The 17900-nt window shown below is 40.7% G+C and overlaps 1 protein-coding gene across 3 annotated transcripts; it reads left to right on the forward strand.

Moving 5' to 3' along the window:
- The first annotated feature begins 533 nt into the window (after positions 1-533).
- LOC124037924 (SPRY domain-containing SOCS box protein 3-like) lies at positions 534-17689 on the forward strand. Of its 3 annotated transcripts, none has more exons than XM_046353186.1 (7): positions 534-587; positions 6174-6312; positions 6638-6815; positions 7113-7300; positions 7651-7753; positions 13688-13813; positions 15852-17689. In XM_046353186.1, the coding sequence occupies exons 2-7, from the start codon at positions 6187-6189 to the stop codon at positions 16244-16246; spliced, it is 1116 nt and encodes a 371-aa protein (XP_046209142.1). In that variant the 5' UTR covers positions 534-587; positions 6174-6186; the 3' UTR covers positions 16247-17689. The 3 variants fall into 3 exon arrangements, with proteins under 3 accessions (XP_046209142.1, XP_046209140.1, XP_046209141.1); XM_046353184.1 differs by lacking the exon at positions 534-587 and adding an exon at positions 600-1197; XM_046353185.1 differs by lacking the exon at positions 534-587 and adding an exon at positions 1248-1579.
- The last annotated feature ends 211 nt before the right edge of the window (positions 17690-17900 follow it).

Here is a 17900-nt window from a genome sequence, read left to right on the forward strand (position 1 = left end):
GAACATAGAACAATGAGTCAGATATTTCACCGGATGTATTAATGTGAAGCATCCAGTTGGCGTTTCCTCACTACCAAATATAATGAGGAAGCCCAGTAGGAGAAGGTGGAGCGAGATGGATTTTGGCCGAAATTCTGCAAATGTTGTCATTGATGAAACATTTGATTCCCATACAGTTTTCTGTTTCCAAAACTAAAATCTGTAGCAAAAAACTTTGATGTGTTTTTTAGGAGTGTTTGGCGAATTGAGTTACTGCACACGCGCAGTGGGCGTTCCCTTATGGAAATAAATGCTAGAACACGCCAATAGGATTTCCGTAGCTGTTTGCTTTGCTCTGCCCACTTTTATTTTTTCATTTTACTAGGCAAGTCAGTTAATAACAAATTCTTATTTTAAACGAGGGCCTAGAAACAGTGGGTTAAGCCCTTTGTTCGGGGGCAGAACGACAGATTTGTACCCTATCAGTTTGGGGATTCGATCTTGCAACCTTTCTGTTCCTAGTCCAACGCTCTAACCACTAGGCTACACTGCCGCACACTCGGATTAATTTATTCCCATTGGAAACGACAGGCTCTGGTCTATTTTGGGTTAGTTATAAAAAAAATCTTTGGATTGAAGTTGGGCAGAAACTGCTTCTCCGATAGAAATCCCGCTTCAGGCGATGTCGGTGGCGACGCTGGCGAGCTAAAGAAACGCGTAGAAACACCGCATCGGGTTAACGGACGTCTCGCGCCAAACTGCGCACGGGCAAGCCTTCAAATCAAAGGCACCTTATTAACTATAAAGTCATTTGTGACGAAAATGAACACGTGTCAGTTTCGCACTTAAACGATGTTGGAATAATAACGTGTTGAACTACTTAAAACATTGTTAGAATCCAGGTTGTGCCTTTAGATTTTGAGAAAAGTAAAAACTAAGGAATACTTTTTGACGTATGTCATTGAAGTCTCAAATCCGGCCTGGTCTGTTTGGCAAGCGTTTCCGGAAGTCTCGCGATGTTGCGCCTCGGTTTAGAAATTCTGTCATAGAGAGTGATTTAAGCTAGTTGGCCGACTAGCATGTTAGTAAAGAAAGTACTTCGCTGCAAATGTTTCAAAAATATATTGGCCTATATAGTCCTGTGGCATTTAACGAAGACTAAGGGTTTATTTTTAAGTGTCGGACAGGAAACGGACGGCTGGTAACGTTACAATACAGGTACATTAGCAATTGCTGTCAAGCCAGCCAACTGTAACTAACTAGGTACTTGCAAACTAGCTAACGTCAACAACAATAACATGTTGTCGGAGAAAGGTAACTGTAGATATGTAACTAGTTATGATGCATATTATTTATTACATTTTTGCCATGATGTAAATGTTTAGGCCTTGACCATGTAGGCACAGCTAGCCCGTTGACGTTAGTTAAATTGAGAACGTGTTGCAGCACTGTTGGGGCTGTTCGCGAGCCAGCTAGGCCCAAAACGTACCAGACGAGATGATTGATTGTATGATCTAGTCAGTAGCCTAGCCTACGTATTTGCGTTGCTTGGTCACTTAGTTTAAACGGATGGATGGTTATTTTTATGCACAGCAACTAGGTAAGTAAAATGTAGCTATCGAAAATCTATACATGACAGTTGATGGTACGTGAAGTGTACAGAGAGACGCAGGGTTGCCAGGTGAAGTTAAAATGTCGAGCCCATGACCACTCAAAGCCAACCCAAAAGACTCGGAAAAACTAGTACACACCTTTTTTTTGACAGCATGGGAGGAGTTGCCATATCTACAATAAACCATTTTCCCGTAACGTTGAGTAACTTGTAACGTAGTAACTTGTAACGACATTAGAAGCAAAATTATGGTTTCCTCTAAATAATAATAATAATAATAATTGCAAGTTATGACATTGCAACCTCTTAAGGATTGGACCCTATAAAAAAAATAATAATGACATACCCAAATCTAACTGCCTGTAGCTCAGGACCTGAAGCAAGAATATGCATATTCTTGATACTATTTGAAAGGAATATAACACATTGGGAGAATATAACATATTAGATCTGGTAAAAGATAATGCAAACGAAAAAACATGTCCCCCCCCATCTTTGAAATGCAAGAGAGAGGTCACAATGTATTATTCCAGGTTAGGCGTAATTCTCTATTTGCCAAATAACCATTGCATTTCTGTTCAAAATGTTGTATCAAGATTGCCCAAATGTGCCTAATTGGTTTATTAATACATTTAAGTTCATAACTGCACTCTCCTCAAACAATAGCATGGTATTTTTTCACTTTAATAGCAACTGTAAATTGGATAGTGCAGTTAGATTAACAAGAATGTAATGTTTCTGCCCGTATCAGATATGTTTATGTCCTGGGAAATGTTCTTGTTACTTAAAATGGCATGCTAATCACATTAGCTCACGCTAGCTCAACCGTCCCAAGGTGTATGGTATATGGCCAATATACCACGGCTGAGGGCTGTTAACATGACACAATGCGGAGTGCCTGGATACAGCTGTCAGCCATGGTATATTGGCCATATACCCCAAACCCCCGGGGTGCATTATTGCTATTATAAACTGGTTACCACTGTGATTATAACAGTAAAAAGTAATGTTTTGTAATACCCGTGATATATGGTGTGATGTAGCACAGTTTTCAGACAATCAGCATTCAGGGCTCGAATAAGGTTTATAAATGTATATAAATCCCATTTGCGCGTGTGCATAGCTATAGATAAATCCGACAGTAAAGCTCTGAGCAAGAAATACTTGGATGAACATAAAAAACTGTTAGGCTATTTTCTGGCAATTATGTGCCAGATATTAAGACTACAAACCATTATAATTGGCCCATTTGCAAGATTGACTTGTAATTTCAATAGGCATAGGCTACAGACTAAAATCTGGGTTTATGAATGCAATTACATTTTGCCGTAGTTTGCTTAGCTTAAGGCAGGTAGCCTACATCTTGTCTAGGATACTGTAGACAAGATATAAACTGAACGATTTAGCAGCTTGCTTAGTTCAAATTAAGACTAATTTATCAATGAAGAGTGAGGTGATTTTGCAATTAGAGGTGCTTGAATAGGCTGCTGAGGATGGGGTCATAATTTCAATAATATGTATATGAACTGAATATGCTTGTCAACAACAGCCAGTGTTTATTTTTAAAAAAAAGTTTTACCTGTAGCCTAATCTGACAACTGTTACGTCAATCTAATGCGTTCATTATAATACAAGGCAACAAACTGTCGTAGGCTATTTATAAAATTGCTTTGCCAGGTCCAGGTGGGCTACACAAGTGACACACATTGATTTGCAATGACTCCAGTGATGTTTGTCATTTCAACATATTTATTGTATGAAATGGCATATACAATTGCATATACATTTAATAGGCTACTTGATCGCCAGCAGAGGCAAATGTATAGTTCTACACATTTAGCCTAATGTCAGTTACATTGAGGACTTTTCTCCATAAGAAGAACCACTTCCATTTCAAATTTCCACTCGGGTAGCCCCGGAGACCCAAGCATACATAAAGCATAAAGCATGCTTGATACATTTTTCTTTAAGCAGTCAACATTAGAATGCAGTTTAAACCACCTCTGAGCAAATTTATGTAATGCACTCTAGTGCCCCCAAAGCCGTTTTCAAGTGCTTTTGGAACCGGTTCTATACTGGTACCATTTTGCGTTGTGTTCTGGGGAGTTTTAGGTGGAAGGGAAGGGAAAGCTCTGGACACAATTCTGCTGGTTGTCTCTTTTACCCCCTTTTTCTCACAATTTTCGTGGTATCCAATTGTTAGTAGTTACTATCTTGTCTCATCGCTACAACTCCTGTACCAGCTTGGGAGAAACAAAGGTCGAAAGCCATGCGTCCTCCGAAACACAACCCAACCAAGTCACACTGCTTCTTAACACAGCGCGCATCCCAGAGGCTAGTCGCACCAATGTGTCGGAGGAAACACTGTGCACCTGGCGACCTGGTTAGCAAGGTCGCCAGGTGCAGGAGTCATTATTGCGCGATGAGACAAGGATATCCCTACCGGCCAAACCCTCCCTAACCAAGACTATGCTAGGCCAACGGTGCCTCGCCCCATGGTCCTCCCGGTCTCGGCCGGCTGTGACAGAGCCTGGGCTCGAACCTAGAGTCTCTGGTGGCACAGCTAGCACTGTGTCACCCAGGAGGCCCCGGTTGTCTCTCTTTTTTTTAAATGACTGCATGGAATGGATACAAATGCAAGGCAAATGTTAATGCGGCTGTCTGGACTCATGCACAAGTATATTTGCCTATTCCTCACCACGCTTTGAGCAAACTGACAACAAAAGAAATGTATCGTACAAAATGTACATGTTCATATTTTCAAGACTCAAATGTCATTTTATTAAAGTTGTACACCAATATACTAGTAATTTGCTAATAAGAAGTATTTATTTGAATGTTCTATTATACTGCAGGCATAGTAATGAGGCAACAACACCCTTCCTGACATGACCAGACAGTTAACAAAATGAACGACCGCTAACTAGGCTCATCAAACATGAAATACAAAAATGTCACATTTTAACAACATACCTGCATGGAATGGCTACAAATCCAAGGCAAACAATGTTGCCATCTGGACCCTCATAACTCAAGTATGCCTGACAAAAGATAGTAAAGAAAATCAGAAAGCTCACACTGTTTGTACTTGAAAGAGACTCAAATTATCCCCATTCACGCTAATATATATTCCTACATCCAACCTCACTGAGCTCGAGCTGTTTTGCAATGAGGAATGGGAAAAAATTTCAGTCTCTCGATGTGCAAAACTGATAGACACCCCAAGCGACTTACAGCTGTAATCACAGCAAAAGGTGGCGCTACAAAGTATTAACTTAAAGGGGCTGAATAATTTTGCACGCCCAATTTTTCAGTTTTTGATTTGTTAAAAAAGTTTGAAATATCCAATAAATGTCGTTCCACTTCATGATTGTGTCCCACTTGTTGTTGATTCTTCACAAAAAAATACAGTTTTATATCTTTATGTTTGAAGCCTGAAATGTGGCAAAAGGTCGCAAAGTTCAAGGGGGCCGAATACTTTCGCAAGGCACTGTATGGCTTGGTTGTTTAGCAACAAAACCAACGCGTGATTGTTGACAACAAGTTAACTGTATTTTGTTTCCAATGTTTATTGAAAATGTAAACACATTTGCACAAGGAGCACCCGTTGTCTCTCAAATACATGGTTACGGTTGTTGGTAGCGAGCTAGCAAATTTTTGCAGTCTACAAATCCACTCAAGAAAAAATCAGCCCACAGCTGAATCTAGTTGATGATCCCTGGCTTAGACCTTTAGAGGTTAATAAGGAGCGTATCGTTACGGTCCAAGGACCTTATATGATCCAGTATCTTCAGAGGTAGAATGGCTCTGGCAGTCAAATACTCTTATCTAAACGTGAATTAATTCTAAATTGCGATATGGTTCTATATCTCATCAATATAATTTCACAAATGCAAAGTATACACTGTTTTAACCGGGTTTATCACAGTTGCAGCCAACATTGTTTTTCAGTGACAACACATTTCTGGCGGCCTTCTTCCGTTACACACAGGTTAGGAGCATGCTAATTAGCACAGGAGGTCTTCCTTCTGTCTTCCGTAAACACACTCTGTAACATGGAGATGGCGGTGTGGGGGACACTAACCCTATAAAGCTGTATGTGTATCAATGTATTGTTTTTTTTATTTTTTATTATTTCTTACTGATATGAAATATAAGGTCCTTATGCTTCCATAACCGTACCGCAAGTGATGTGTGTTAATGTTCAGATCGATTGTCGGAGCTCTCAAAGTACTGAGTAAAGGGTCTGAATACTTATATAAATGTGATATTTCAGTTATTAAAAAAATTGCAAAAAACAACAACAGTTTTTTGCTTTGTCATCATGGGGCATTGTGTGTAGATTGAGGGGGGGGAAAAACTATTTAATACATTTTAGAATAAGGCTGTAACGTAACCAAATGTGGAAAAAGTCAAGGGGTCTGAATACTTTCCGAATGCACTGTATATCACATTTTTGCCTACATTGTAAAATTGTCAACTTCTGGAGCTCATAGGGCTCTGATCAAAAGTAATGCACTGAATAGGGTGCCATTTTGGATGCAACCTTTGTCCACCCAACTCTGACTCCTCCCTCCCCCAGGTGTCCTGCTGCAATGTCAAGACGGAGCAGAAACAGCCGGGCATGGCGTTACGTGTGGAGTGGACTACGGCGAGATGCTGATTCCCGGGCGCTGGTACTGTCCTCAGAAAGTGAAGAGTGGGGCTACGAACGCTTACAGGTAAGGGTCGGTTTGTGACGGACGTAGTCCAGGGTTGTGAAACTCATTCCATAGAGAGAAGATTTCCTTCTGTTTTTTGTTATTTCCTTTCAGTTTGTGTCCAATTAAGACCTAGACAACCAGGCGAGGGGAGTTCCTAACTAATGAGAGACCTAAGGCAAGTTGATCAATCAAGTACAAGGGAGGAGCAAAAATCCGCAGACAATTGGCCTTCCGTGGAATGAGTTAGGCACCTGTGACATAGACAGTTCCATTGTGCCAGAAAAGCGGAGTCAAGTACAGCTGACATATTTGAGCACTGTTATGTACTGTTTGGCCTCTGCAGTACAGTGACTCAGACTCTGAGCCAGACTACCGTCCCGTGGTGCCACCGGTCCCCAGTGCCGTGCCCGTTACCGGAGAGTCGTACTGCACCTGCGACTCCCAGGCCGAGCCCAGCTACAACCCACATCTCCGGGGCTTCCACCGCATCAAAGACTGCCACTGTGGAGAGGAAGACCAGGGTGAGGACTGGAGGGGCAGGGTGGGGAACTAGGGTTGTGTTCAGAAGGGCACACCGTAGCAAAACATTTTGAAGTGGAAAAGTGAGCGCTTTTTATAGGTCAAGTTCAGGTAGTCCCTTCAGGTATTTCAGGTATTTCACACTGTTTCTGATGGTTTTCTTATGTTTCATGCCCATGCTGTATCAGGAAGTTCCCAAAAGTGAAGCTCTCACCATTATTTGATTATTAAAATATCTTAAGTGTCTGAAATGTTGGAAGTCAACTGTCATTTGATCCACTGACCTCTTGACATTGCAGACTTTGACTGGGTGTGGGACGATAGTAACCGCTCCACGGCCACGTTGATGACCTGCGACAACCGCAAAGTAAACTTCCACACAGAGTACAGCTGCGGCACAGCAGCCATAAGAGGCTCCAAGGAGCTGGCAGATGGACAGCACTTCTGGGAGATCAAGATGACATCACCAGTGTACGGGACAGATATGGTGAGGCTCTGCCCATCATTACTTAGGAGACAGCATTATGAGGATCAGTGGAGACAGGTGTCACTTTAAATCAGAGGCTGGCACATTGTAATGGAATAGTTTTCATTCATTCAATTCCAGCCATTACTATGAGCCTGTCCTCTGATTTCTCTCTTTTATCAGCCTCCTCTGCTGAGGGTTGGTGCTTAGTCTTGTAAGACCTTAGGAAGTTTAGTGGTTTCTCTTTCCTAAAGCTTATTTTGTGAACCTTTTGCATATTGTATAATGGTGAGCATGTTGATTACTGTTCTATTTTAATGTTATGTGGTTAAGGTGAACATGTTGAATGAAGACTATTCGATGTTGTGTAGATGGTAGGCATCGGAACCTGTGACGTGAACCTGGATAAGTACAGACATACCTTCTGCAGCCTGTTGGGGAAAGATGACGACAGCTGGGGTCTCTCCTACACTGGTAAAACCATATAATCCATCAGATAGTCCTTATCACAAACAGACCTGGGTTCATATCGTATTCAGGTTTTTTTTTTCAAATTACTTTCAGTGTTTGATTGAGCCTGCCTGTAGTGGTGCCTGCTCTGCTGGACAGGGTTTTCACTTTTGGAGCTGTTAGCAGTTGATGTTATTCTTTAATAATACAAACCCTATAGCAAATTGGGGGGAGGAAAATAGGTTTATTCAAAGATGATAAATCATAGATTTTATGCTAAGAGGTAGATGTTAGATGGTCGTTCCTTCCCTATCCTCAGTGATTCTCTCCACAGAACAAAGGTACAGGATGTAGTTTTATAACCCAGCCCTAGCCTGTTGTTGGCCAATTAGAATTCCTTGCAATAAAACTGGACCAATGGCCAAATAACAAGTATCCTATTTCAGGTTGGACCAATGAGAACTTGCCACACATAGCTATGAGTTCAGGACTGACATTCCTAACAGATGTTGAACTGAAAACCCATCTATTTCCATTGATAATTCCATATTGACCATTAGTACTCTTGACCTCTCGTCCTCTGTGTTGTGTATTTATCTTCAAAATATTCTTACACTCCCCCTAGACCATTTTAAAAAGAAATATACTTAATGTCTTTTTAGAAAATATTTCTTTTTAAACATGAAAAAATATACAGTATAAAACACATTAGCAGTATGCATAAAATCATTCACATTAAACACCTTGCATTTCTATAACACAAAGGGCATATTTTACTTGCTGTTACAAAAAGAAATAGATTTCAAACAAAGTTATAAAAAATAAGTATTAACCGGTGTAATGATGGATGTCCCTTACGATTCCTACCACATCCGGTATTAGGAGGAAACTCAAAAAAATTAAATTGTCTACAAGACCATAATATTAAATCGTCCTATTGGCAAGGTAATCATTTACCAAGTCCTTTAAAAGTGATCCGCTCTTCCACACTGGTATCAGTCCCACATAGATACAGTGCCTTGCGAAAGTATTCGGCCCCCTTGAACTTTGCGACCCTTTGCCACATTTCAGGCTGCAAACATAAAGATATAAAACTGTATTTTTTTTGTGAAGAATCAACAACAAGTGGGACACAATCATGAAGTGGAATGACATTTATTGGATATTTCAAACTTAACAAATCAAAAACTGAAAAATTTGGGCGTGCAAAATTATTCAGCCTGCTTAAGTTAATACTTTGTAGCGCCACCTTTTGCTGCGATTACAGCTGTAAGTCGCTTGGGGGAATGTCTCTATCAGTTTTGCACATCGAGAGACTGAAATTTTTTCCCATTCCTCCTTGCAAAACAGCTCGAGCTCAGTGAGGTTGAATGGAGAGCATTTGTGAACAGCAGTTTTCAGTTCTTTCCACAGAATCTCGATTGGATTCAGGTCTGGACTTTGACTTGGCCATTCTAACACCTGGATATGTTTATTTTTGAACCATTCCATTGTAGATTTTGCTTTATGTTTTGGATCATTGTCTTGTTGGAAGACAAATCTCCATCCCAGTCTCAGGTCTTTTGCAGACTCCATCAGGTATTCTTCCAGAATGGTCCTGTATTTGGCTCCATCCATCTTTCCATCAATTTTAACCATCTTCCCTGTCCCTGCTGAAGAAAAGCAGGCCCAAACCATGATGCTGCCACCACCATGTTTGACAGTGGGGATGGTGTTCAGGGTGATGAGCTGTGTTGCTTTTACACCAAACATAGCGTTTTGCATTGTTGCCAAAAAGTTCAATTTTGGTTTCATCTGACCAGAGCACCTTCTTCCACATGTTTGGTGTGTCTCCCACGTGGCTTGTGGCAAACTTTAAACGACACTTTTTATGGATATCTTTAAGAAATGGCTTTCTTCTTGCCACCCTTCCATAAAGGCCAGATTTGTGCAATATACGACTGATTGTTGTCCTATGGACAGAGTCTCCCACCTCAGCTGTAAATCTCTGCAGTTCATCCAGAGTGATCATGGGCCTCTTGGCTGCATCTCTGATCAGTCTTCTCCTTGTATGAGCAGAAAGTTTAGAGGGACGGCCAGGTCTTGGTAGATTTGCAGTGGTCTGATACTCCTTCCATTTCAATATTATCGCTTGCACAGTGCTCCTTGGGATGTTTAAAGCTTGGGAAATCTTTTTGTATCCAAATCCGGCTTTAAACTTCTTCACAACAGTATCTCGGCCTGGTGTGTTCCTTGTTCTTCATGATGCTCTCTGCACTTTTAACGGACCTCTGAGACTATCACAGTGCAGGTGCATTTATATGGAGACTTGATTACACACAGGTGGATTGTATTTATCATCATTAGTCATTTAGGTCAACATTGGATCATTCAGAGATACTCACTGAACTTCTGGAGAGAGTTTGCTGCACTGAAAGTAAAGGGGCTGAATAATTTTGCACGCCCAAATTTTTCAGTTTTTGATTTGTTAAAAAAGTTTGAAATATCCAATAAATGTCGTTCCACTTCATGATTGTGTCCCACTTGTTGTTGATTCTTCACAAAAAAAATACAGTTTTATATCTTTATGTTTTGAAGCCTGAAATGTGGCAAAAGGTCGCAAAGTTCAAGGGGGCCGAATACTTTCGCAAGGCACTGTAACTATTAGAAATGATGTTCTGAAAGTCTGCCGGTAGTGAGGAAATCTTCCTTTCTAATTCTTCTTCCGTTCCACTGGTTGATAAGGACTTCACCAGTGATCTTGTATAATTTCAAGTTCAGTCCTTGGGTCAAGGGATATTGCTTTAGACTGTAGATTGTAGTAACCTGTAATGAAGGAAACAGAAAAGTGACGTCCTGGTTTCAAGAGAAATTGATATTTCACATAGATTTCCCTAAGTAAGCATGTCCCGATTTCAGGAATATGTTGGTCATTTCACCTCGATATACCTAATATGATGACTGCGGTGTACAACATAGAAGCATATCAGGTTCTGATCATCTTACTATGCTTCTTCACCCGAGATTGGCCCCCGATTGCTAATCAATCCGTTCTTTATTCTCCAGGCTCCGCTTTGTCATCAACATAGACAACCTTGCAATGAGTGACATAATATCCATTGTGATTTTCCATGGACTTTTACTGCTGACCTCGTTATGAGCAGAACGTGATAAGGACCTTCCCATTTTGGCCCTAATGTCTCTGTTAAATATTTTTTTACCATCACCCACTGTCCTAGTACTACGTCATGTCCCCCCTCGGGACTTATTCCCCACGCCTCTTATACTGGTCTCTCTGCTTCCCCTACTGCATTATAGAGTTGTATGCAATAGTTAAACATTGTGCCACTCATAAAGTGAACTGATTTTCTTAAATCTAACGTGCCTGTCACTATCACATTGTCCATTGTAGTGTTAGGTTCTAATTCTCAGGATAAAAAAACTCAACAGACACTATGAAAACTTAACCAAGTTTAATTCTTCCCACAGGATCAATACAGCTGCATTAGACAACGACATTTCACACAAGCACTGATATTTAACCCTCCTGAGTCTCCTCCTACACATCTGAACAGCCAATGCATCTCTGTTGCTAGACAGAACCTTAGTGATATCTGTTCTTCCTCACTTCATCTGACCTGACCTCTACCCCAAGTGCTCACTCCTCTCCAACTCACGGCTGTCATGGTGCCTGGTACCAGACTGTGTCCTCCCAGTGGATCCCTGATGGCTAACAATAACATATCCTGACATAATGTAAATGTTATACATTATCCTCTCTCCCTCAGTGACATGAATAAGTATATTTCATATCCTCAGAACCCAACAGTAGTAACTGCCCAGCCAGCCTGCCTTCCTCACCACCCCCTCCACAATGCTTGAACCGTCTGTGTATAAGATAAACTCAGGGTTTTCCAACGGATTACTCTTAATAAACCCATCAGAGAGTTGATCCAAAACCAACTCACAAAAGTCGTGTTCAAGTAATGTGGTTTATGGACGAAGCATCAGAGTAGCTGGATTACATGGTGTGCCACATTGTATGATGATGTTAAGAGCCTCCACTACTTTAGTAGCGGCCATAGCTTTCTTTGCTAATGGGATATTGTTTTGTACAAGGTGGTGACACACCTGTCAAGCACACTGTTTCCATATCCAAAGTTCCACACTCTTTTCTTCGTAGTTCCAATAGGATGGTTCTGAACTGTAGAGCCCTGCAGTTGTCTAATTTGCCACGTCACCTTCCCTTCAGAAATGTTCAATGTAGAGTCAAGTTGCATAATAACATCAAGGCCTAAAATAAGGTTGTTCAAATGAGCCTATCCACACCACTGCATCCATCTTCATTGGACCAATGGAAATTGATAATGGTTTAGTCTGTTTGGTATCTGTCTCTGTCTCTGTCCCCCCCCCATTTATGATTTTTCAATGCCGATACTGATTAATGGAGGACCAAAAAAAGCCAATCCCGATTAATCGGCCAATTTTATATATCACACAAATAAATATACATACAGTTGAAGTCGGAAGTTTACATACACTTAGGTTGGAGTCATTAAAACTCGTTTTTCAACCACTCCACAAATTTGTTAACAAACTATAGTTTTGGCAAGTCTGTTAGGACATCTACTTTGTCCATGACACAAGTCATTTTTCCAACAATTGTTTACAGACAGATTATTTCACTTATAATTCACTATATCACAATTCCAGTGGGTCAGAAGTTTACATACACTAAGTTGACTGTGCCTTTAAACAGCTTGGAAAATTATCTTATGGCTTTAGAAGCTTCTGATTGACATAATTTGAGTCAATTGGAGGTGTACCTGTGGATGTATTTCAAGGACTACCTTCAAACTCAGTGTCTCTTTGCTTGACATCATGGGCAAATAAAAAGTCATCAGCCAAGACCTCAGTAAAAATATTGTAGACCTCCACAAGTCTGGTTCATCCTTGGGAGCAATTTCCAAACGCCTGAAGGTACCACGTTCATCTATACAAGCAATAGTACGCAAGTATAAACGCCATGGGACCAGCATGCAGCCGTCATACCGCTCAGGAAGGAGATGCGTTCTGTCTCCTAGAGATGAACGTACTTTGTTCAAAAAGTGCAAATCAATCCCAGAACAGCAGCAAAGGACCTTGTAAAGATGCTGTTGTTTACAACGTCGTTCTAGTCACATTATGCATAACAACTGTCCCGTTCCCATAGAGTTTGAAGGGATAATTCGGGATTTTGGCAATGAAGACCTTTTATCTACTTGCCCAGTGTCCGATTAACTCGTGGATATCATTTTTATGTCTCTTCGTCGAGTATGGTTTTGACTTGAAAGAATACAGCTTTTGTCAGATTTGACTTTTCGTAGCAGTTTAGGAGAATTGGGTTAAGGTTATGAAAAGGGTTACGGTTAGCTAAAATGAAAAATACTTTTGATGTCAATTTGACAAAAGCTGTTTAGCCATGACCATGCAGTATGAAGGTAGGTAGTTTTGCTAGCCAATGCTGACAGGAAGTCTACAGGTATACCAGCTGTTCCCATAGACTACAAGTTATTGTGCCAACACTAGTTGGCATTTGATGATGAGCTAACTGGAGTGGAAAATTCCCAAATGGGTCAAAGATATCAATGTACCATTTCCAAATAATGTTGGGCAAAAAGAATAGATTTTGAGGTGGTTGAGAATGGACTGTTTCTCTATGTAACCCACATACAAATTAGCATAATTAGGAGCCATAGGGGATCCCTTAACAGTACCCTTCATCTGGATAAAGAAATTGTTTTGAAACATGAAATAATTGTGTGTGTGTGTGTGTGTGTGTGTGTGTGTGTGTGTGTGTGTGTGTGTGTGTGTGTGTGTGTGTGTGTGTGTGTGTGTGTGTGTGTGTGTGTGTGTGTGTGTGTGTGTGTGTGTGTGTGTGTGTGTGTGTGTGTGTGAGCCTGTTTTTCCCCCCCTTATAATAATATGGTCATATTCTAGGTCTGTTACATCATAAAGGAGACAAGGTGAACTTCTCCTCACGTTTCGGCCAGGGCTCAATCATCGGAGTGCACCTGGACACATGGCATGGAACACTCACCTTCTTTAAGAACCGCAAGTGCATAGGTAATTACAGGGGTCACAGGTCAAGGGAACCAGGTGGGGTGAGTAGTGATCTACATATAGTAATTTAACTACGTTTTGCATTAGCTTGGTGGTAGTTGAACTAAATTCAAATCTTGGTAGCAATTTCAGTAGTTAACCTCTCTGGGATATGTGTACTAGCGTTCCACCTGGCCAAAATCCAGGGAAAATGCAGAGCGCCAAATTCAAATAAATTCCTAACTTTCGTTAAATCACACATGCAAGATAGCAAATTAAAACTACATTTGTTGTGAATCCAGCCAACATGTCAGATTTCAAAAAGGCTATTCGGCGAAAGCAAACGATGCTATTATCTGAGGATAGCACCTCCGTAAACAAAGACAGAAAGCGTATTTATGAGTGATAAATGTTTATGTTTATGAATGCACCAATTTGTAAGTCGCTCTGGATAAGAGCGTCTGCTAAATGACTTAAATGTAATGTAAATGTATTTCAACCCTGCAGGCTCGACACAAAACAAATGGTCATTTTATTCGATTCATTCCGTCGATATATATATCCAAAATATCAATTTATTTGGCGTGTTTGATCCAGAAAAAACAACCTGCGCAACATGACTACAAAATATCTCAAAAGTTACCTGTAAACTTTGCCAAAACATTTCACATGTAATACAACTTTAAGTATTTTTTTACATAAATAATCAATAAAATTGAAGATGGGATGATCTGTGTTCAATACAGGAGGAAAACAAACTGTAGCTAGCTTTCTGGTCACGCGCCTCTATCTAACAGTACACTTGAAGTGACCCTCGTTCAAGGTGGCCGTACTTATTCATTACACAAAGGAATAACTAAGACTGTTGACATCCAGTGGAAGCGATAGGTACTGCAGAAGGTCCCTTTAGAAATCTGGATTCCCAATGAAAACCCATTGAAAAGAGAGTGACCTCAAAAAAACAAATCTGAATGGTTTGTCCTCAGGGTTTCGCCTGCTAAATAAGTTATGTTATACTCACAGACATGGTTCAAACAGTTTTAGAAACTTCAGAGTGTTCCCTATCCAAATCTACTAATAATATGCATATCTTGAGTAGCAGGCAGTTGAATTTGGGCATGCATTTCATCCGGATGTGAAAATACTGCCCCTGTCATCAAGACGTTAATTACTTTTTTGCCATGTAGCGTTGTAGTTAACTACTGGAACTACACACTACTTTTTGGGGCAAAAAGATAAGAAAATATGGGTGAAAGAGGCAAGAATTTCCTTTCTTTTACTGCATCAAACGTGCCTAATTCTCACTTGAAACAGTTGTTGTTATTAATAGGCTAAATTACACAATTTAGGCTAAATTACACACTGTTTACATTTGACTGTTCTTGCAATTTGTAGTCTGACATTTCAGATTTAGAAATAATATATCACAAAGTAGTTTGAACTACTTTTTCAAATTAACTTTAGTTCAGTAAACTATTTTTTTTCTTAAAGGAAAATTACACCCCAAAATATATATTTTGGTATTTGTTTGATTAGTCCATTGTTGATACAGTCATGAAATGTTTTGTGTGCAGTAATCAAGTTTCAGAAATACTGCCGGTAAGATTGTTTTGGGGTGTTTGCCTTTAAGGGTAGCTTAACTTCCTCCAGTGTGAAGTAATGGATAACTTGGTAAACTATTATTTCAGGGTAGCTTCCCCAACACTGCATGTTAGATGGGTGGTTGGGCAGTATGTAACTAGATGGGCATTAGGGGCCAGTTTCTCAGACACTGATTAAGCTAAGTCCTAGGCTACAATGCATGCTTTATGTCAAATCTCCATTAAAAGTTATTTCTAGTCCAGGACTAGGCTTGATCTGGGATGGGAAAACCGGCCCTATAAATCACTTCAAGACCTAATTAACATGGAACCTACCTAGGATTTCTCATATTCCCCCTCTGCATGTACCCAGCTAGTTACCCCTGTGCTGCTCCTAGCCTTTTGCTTGTGTGTGACGTTGACAGCAAATGGATACATTTCCACTCTAAACTGGACAATAAAATGTATATTCTATTCTGCAGGGGTGGCGGCTACGGAGCTACAGAACAAGCATTTCTACCCCATGGCGTGTTCCACAGCAGCCAAGAGCAGCATGAAGGTGATCCGCTCCTGCTTCACGCCCACTTCCCTGCAGTACCTGTGCTGTGCTCGCCTACGCAAGCTCCTCCCTGAGTGCCCAGACACCCTGAGCGTACTGCCGCTGCCCCCTGGCCTGCGCCATCTGCTGCACAATAAGCTGGGCTGGGTCCTCCGCCTCAACAACGGCCTCCTGGGGGCTCCAGGGAGGGGGGGCTTGGGGTCTCACTTGCCCCCTACGGCCCCCTTGGCTGGGGCCTTGTCCTCTGAAAGCGATGACTCTGAGGGGTGTTCGTCGGACCCTGAGGCATGTCAGAGGAAGAGATGTCGTTGGACGTGACGGGAATCCGATGTGACCCCCAATGTAAACACATGGGGTGTTTCCTAAATTACACCCTATTCCCTAAAAATAGTGCACCACTGGTCAAAGACCCACAGGTCAATAGGGTGCCTTTTGAATGCAGCCATGAACTGGACTGAATCCCTGCCCCCTCCCTGAGACACACTCACGTTATAACCCCTTACACACACACACACATATGTTACCGTTAATGGTGATCCCAGGACCTAGGGACAGTGTTGTGGGAACATTTTAATCAAGATCAAACGAATGTGGCACTAAGACCTATGGCCAAACTTCAGTGTACATTAGCAGTATATGCAACAACAATGATGACATGACATCAATGAAAAGAGACCAAGCGCAGCATTATGTGGATTGTCACCATGCTTTCTCCTTGTACATAAAATGCTGGTTGGATTGCTATAAGAGTGGCCCGTAGTATAAGGCCCTATTTTAAGTTTCTGTTTTAGCTGACCGAAGAACGAAGTTGAGTCCAGAGAGTAGTCGCAATTTGTTGCGCTTTCACATCTCCATGACCACATTTATTTGTTATTTTTTTCCTCCCTCTTTGTTGTGCCTTTGTCTGGTCCTGGCACGAAAATCCAAACAATCCATGTTACATTATTAATGCAAGGTGTAATAAGACAAGACTCGCACTCACAATTTGACATTTTCTAAATAGGAGAAAAGGACTGCTTTGAAGGTAGTCCTGGTCAGATTTATTACATGTAAAACATGACCTTCAACAACTATCCTATCTAGAAGACCGTCCCTAGATCAATGTTGATGGAGTCTGTCTGACCAATGGTTAAAATGATGCAAATTGGCGAGAGCTTGCGTTTGTATGTCATTAGCTGTTCTCTAATGAAATCATAACTTCATTAGGCTGGCATTAACACTGGAATTTAATCAAAGTTTTGGAAAATCTATGGGAAAATGTCTGTTCTTGCTCTGCAAGAATACATAGATCAAGTAATCCGTTATTTTGTTGTTAATCAGCACATTTGTTTTGGAGCAGGAACAATCTTAATTATTTTGTTTAGATCAGCTTGACAATATATTCCCCTGAATTATTTTTGTCATATCGACACCAGACATGGCATCAACTTGTATTTTTAATTTATTTATATTTATTTTTTAACTAGATGTTTAGGGGGGGTTCTGATGTATTTTTCACTCAATACTGCCGTCGTATTAAATATGTGTTGGAGCAGTGATGACTGTTACACATACACACGCCATCTATGTTGAACTGTGAGTTGTCACGCACCATTCTTATACTGACCTCCCTGTTATGCTCTCCTTCTGCTTGATGGTTGACTCGTTTTGTCTGTTAGTTATTTGATTTTGTTGTCACATGCATTTGGTTGGAACCCCTGTGCGTCCAATGGTTGGGTTTCAGACATTGTACTGAATAAAGAATGCAAGGCGGGTAGAAAAGGGGTGTCCACATATTATAGCATATAAATATATTTGTGTGTTTTATTATTTTTCAGTGTACAATGTTGTTTATTTTATGCATCAAAGCACTTGTGTATATACAGTGCATTCGCAAAGTATTCAGACCCCTTGACTTTTCCCACATTTTATTTCCTAGACTTGGCCGGACGAGTCTTGGTGGTTCCAAACTTCTTACATTTAAGAATGATGG

This window comes from Oncorhynchus gorbuscha, linkage group LG06 (genome assembly GCF_021184085.1).
Source record: "Oncorhynchus gorbuscha isolate QuinsamMale2020 ecotype Even-year linkage group LG06, OgorEven_v1.0, whole genome shotgun sequence".
Classification (NCBI taxonomy): domain Eukaryota; kingdom Metazoa; phylum Chordata; class Actinopteri; order Salmoniformes; family Salmonidae; genus Oncorhynchus; species Oncorhynchus gorbuscha.

What these genes read in the sequence shown, in the direction of transcription:
- LOC124037924 (XM_046353186.1), top strand. Translation starts at nt 6,187, where the DNA reads ATGTCAAGACGGAGCAGAAACAGCCGGGCATGGCGTTACGTGTGGAGT. An exon ending in CTGGGGTCTCTCCTACACTG is followed by an intron (nt 7,754 to 13,687) that starts GTAAAACCATAT and finishes GTCATATTCTAG; the next exon opens with GTCTGTTACATCATAAAGGA. An exon ending in TAAGAACCGCAAGTGCATAG is followed by an intron (nt 13,814 to 15,851) that starts GTAATTACAGGG and finishes TCTATTCTGCAG; the next exon opens with GGGTGGCGGCTACGGAGCTA.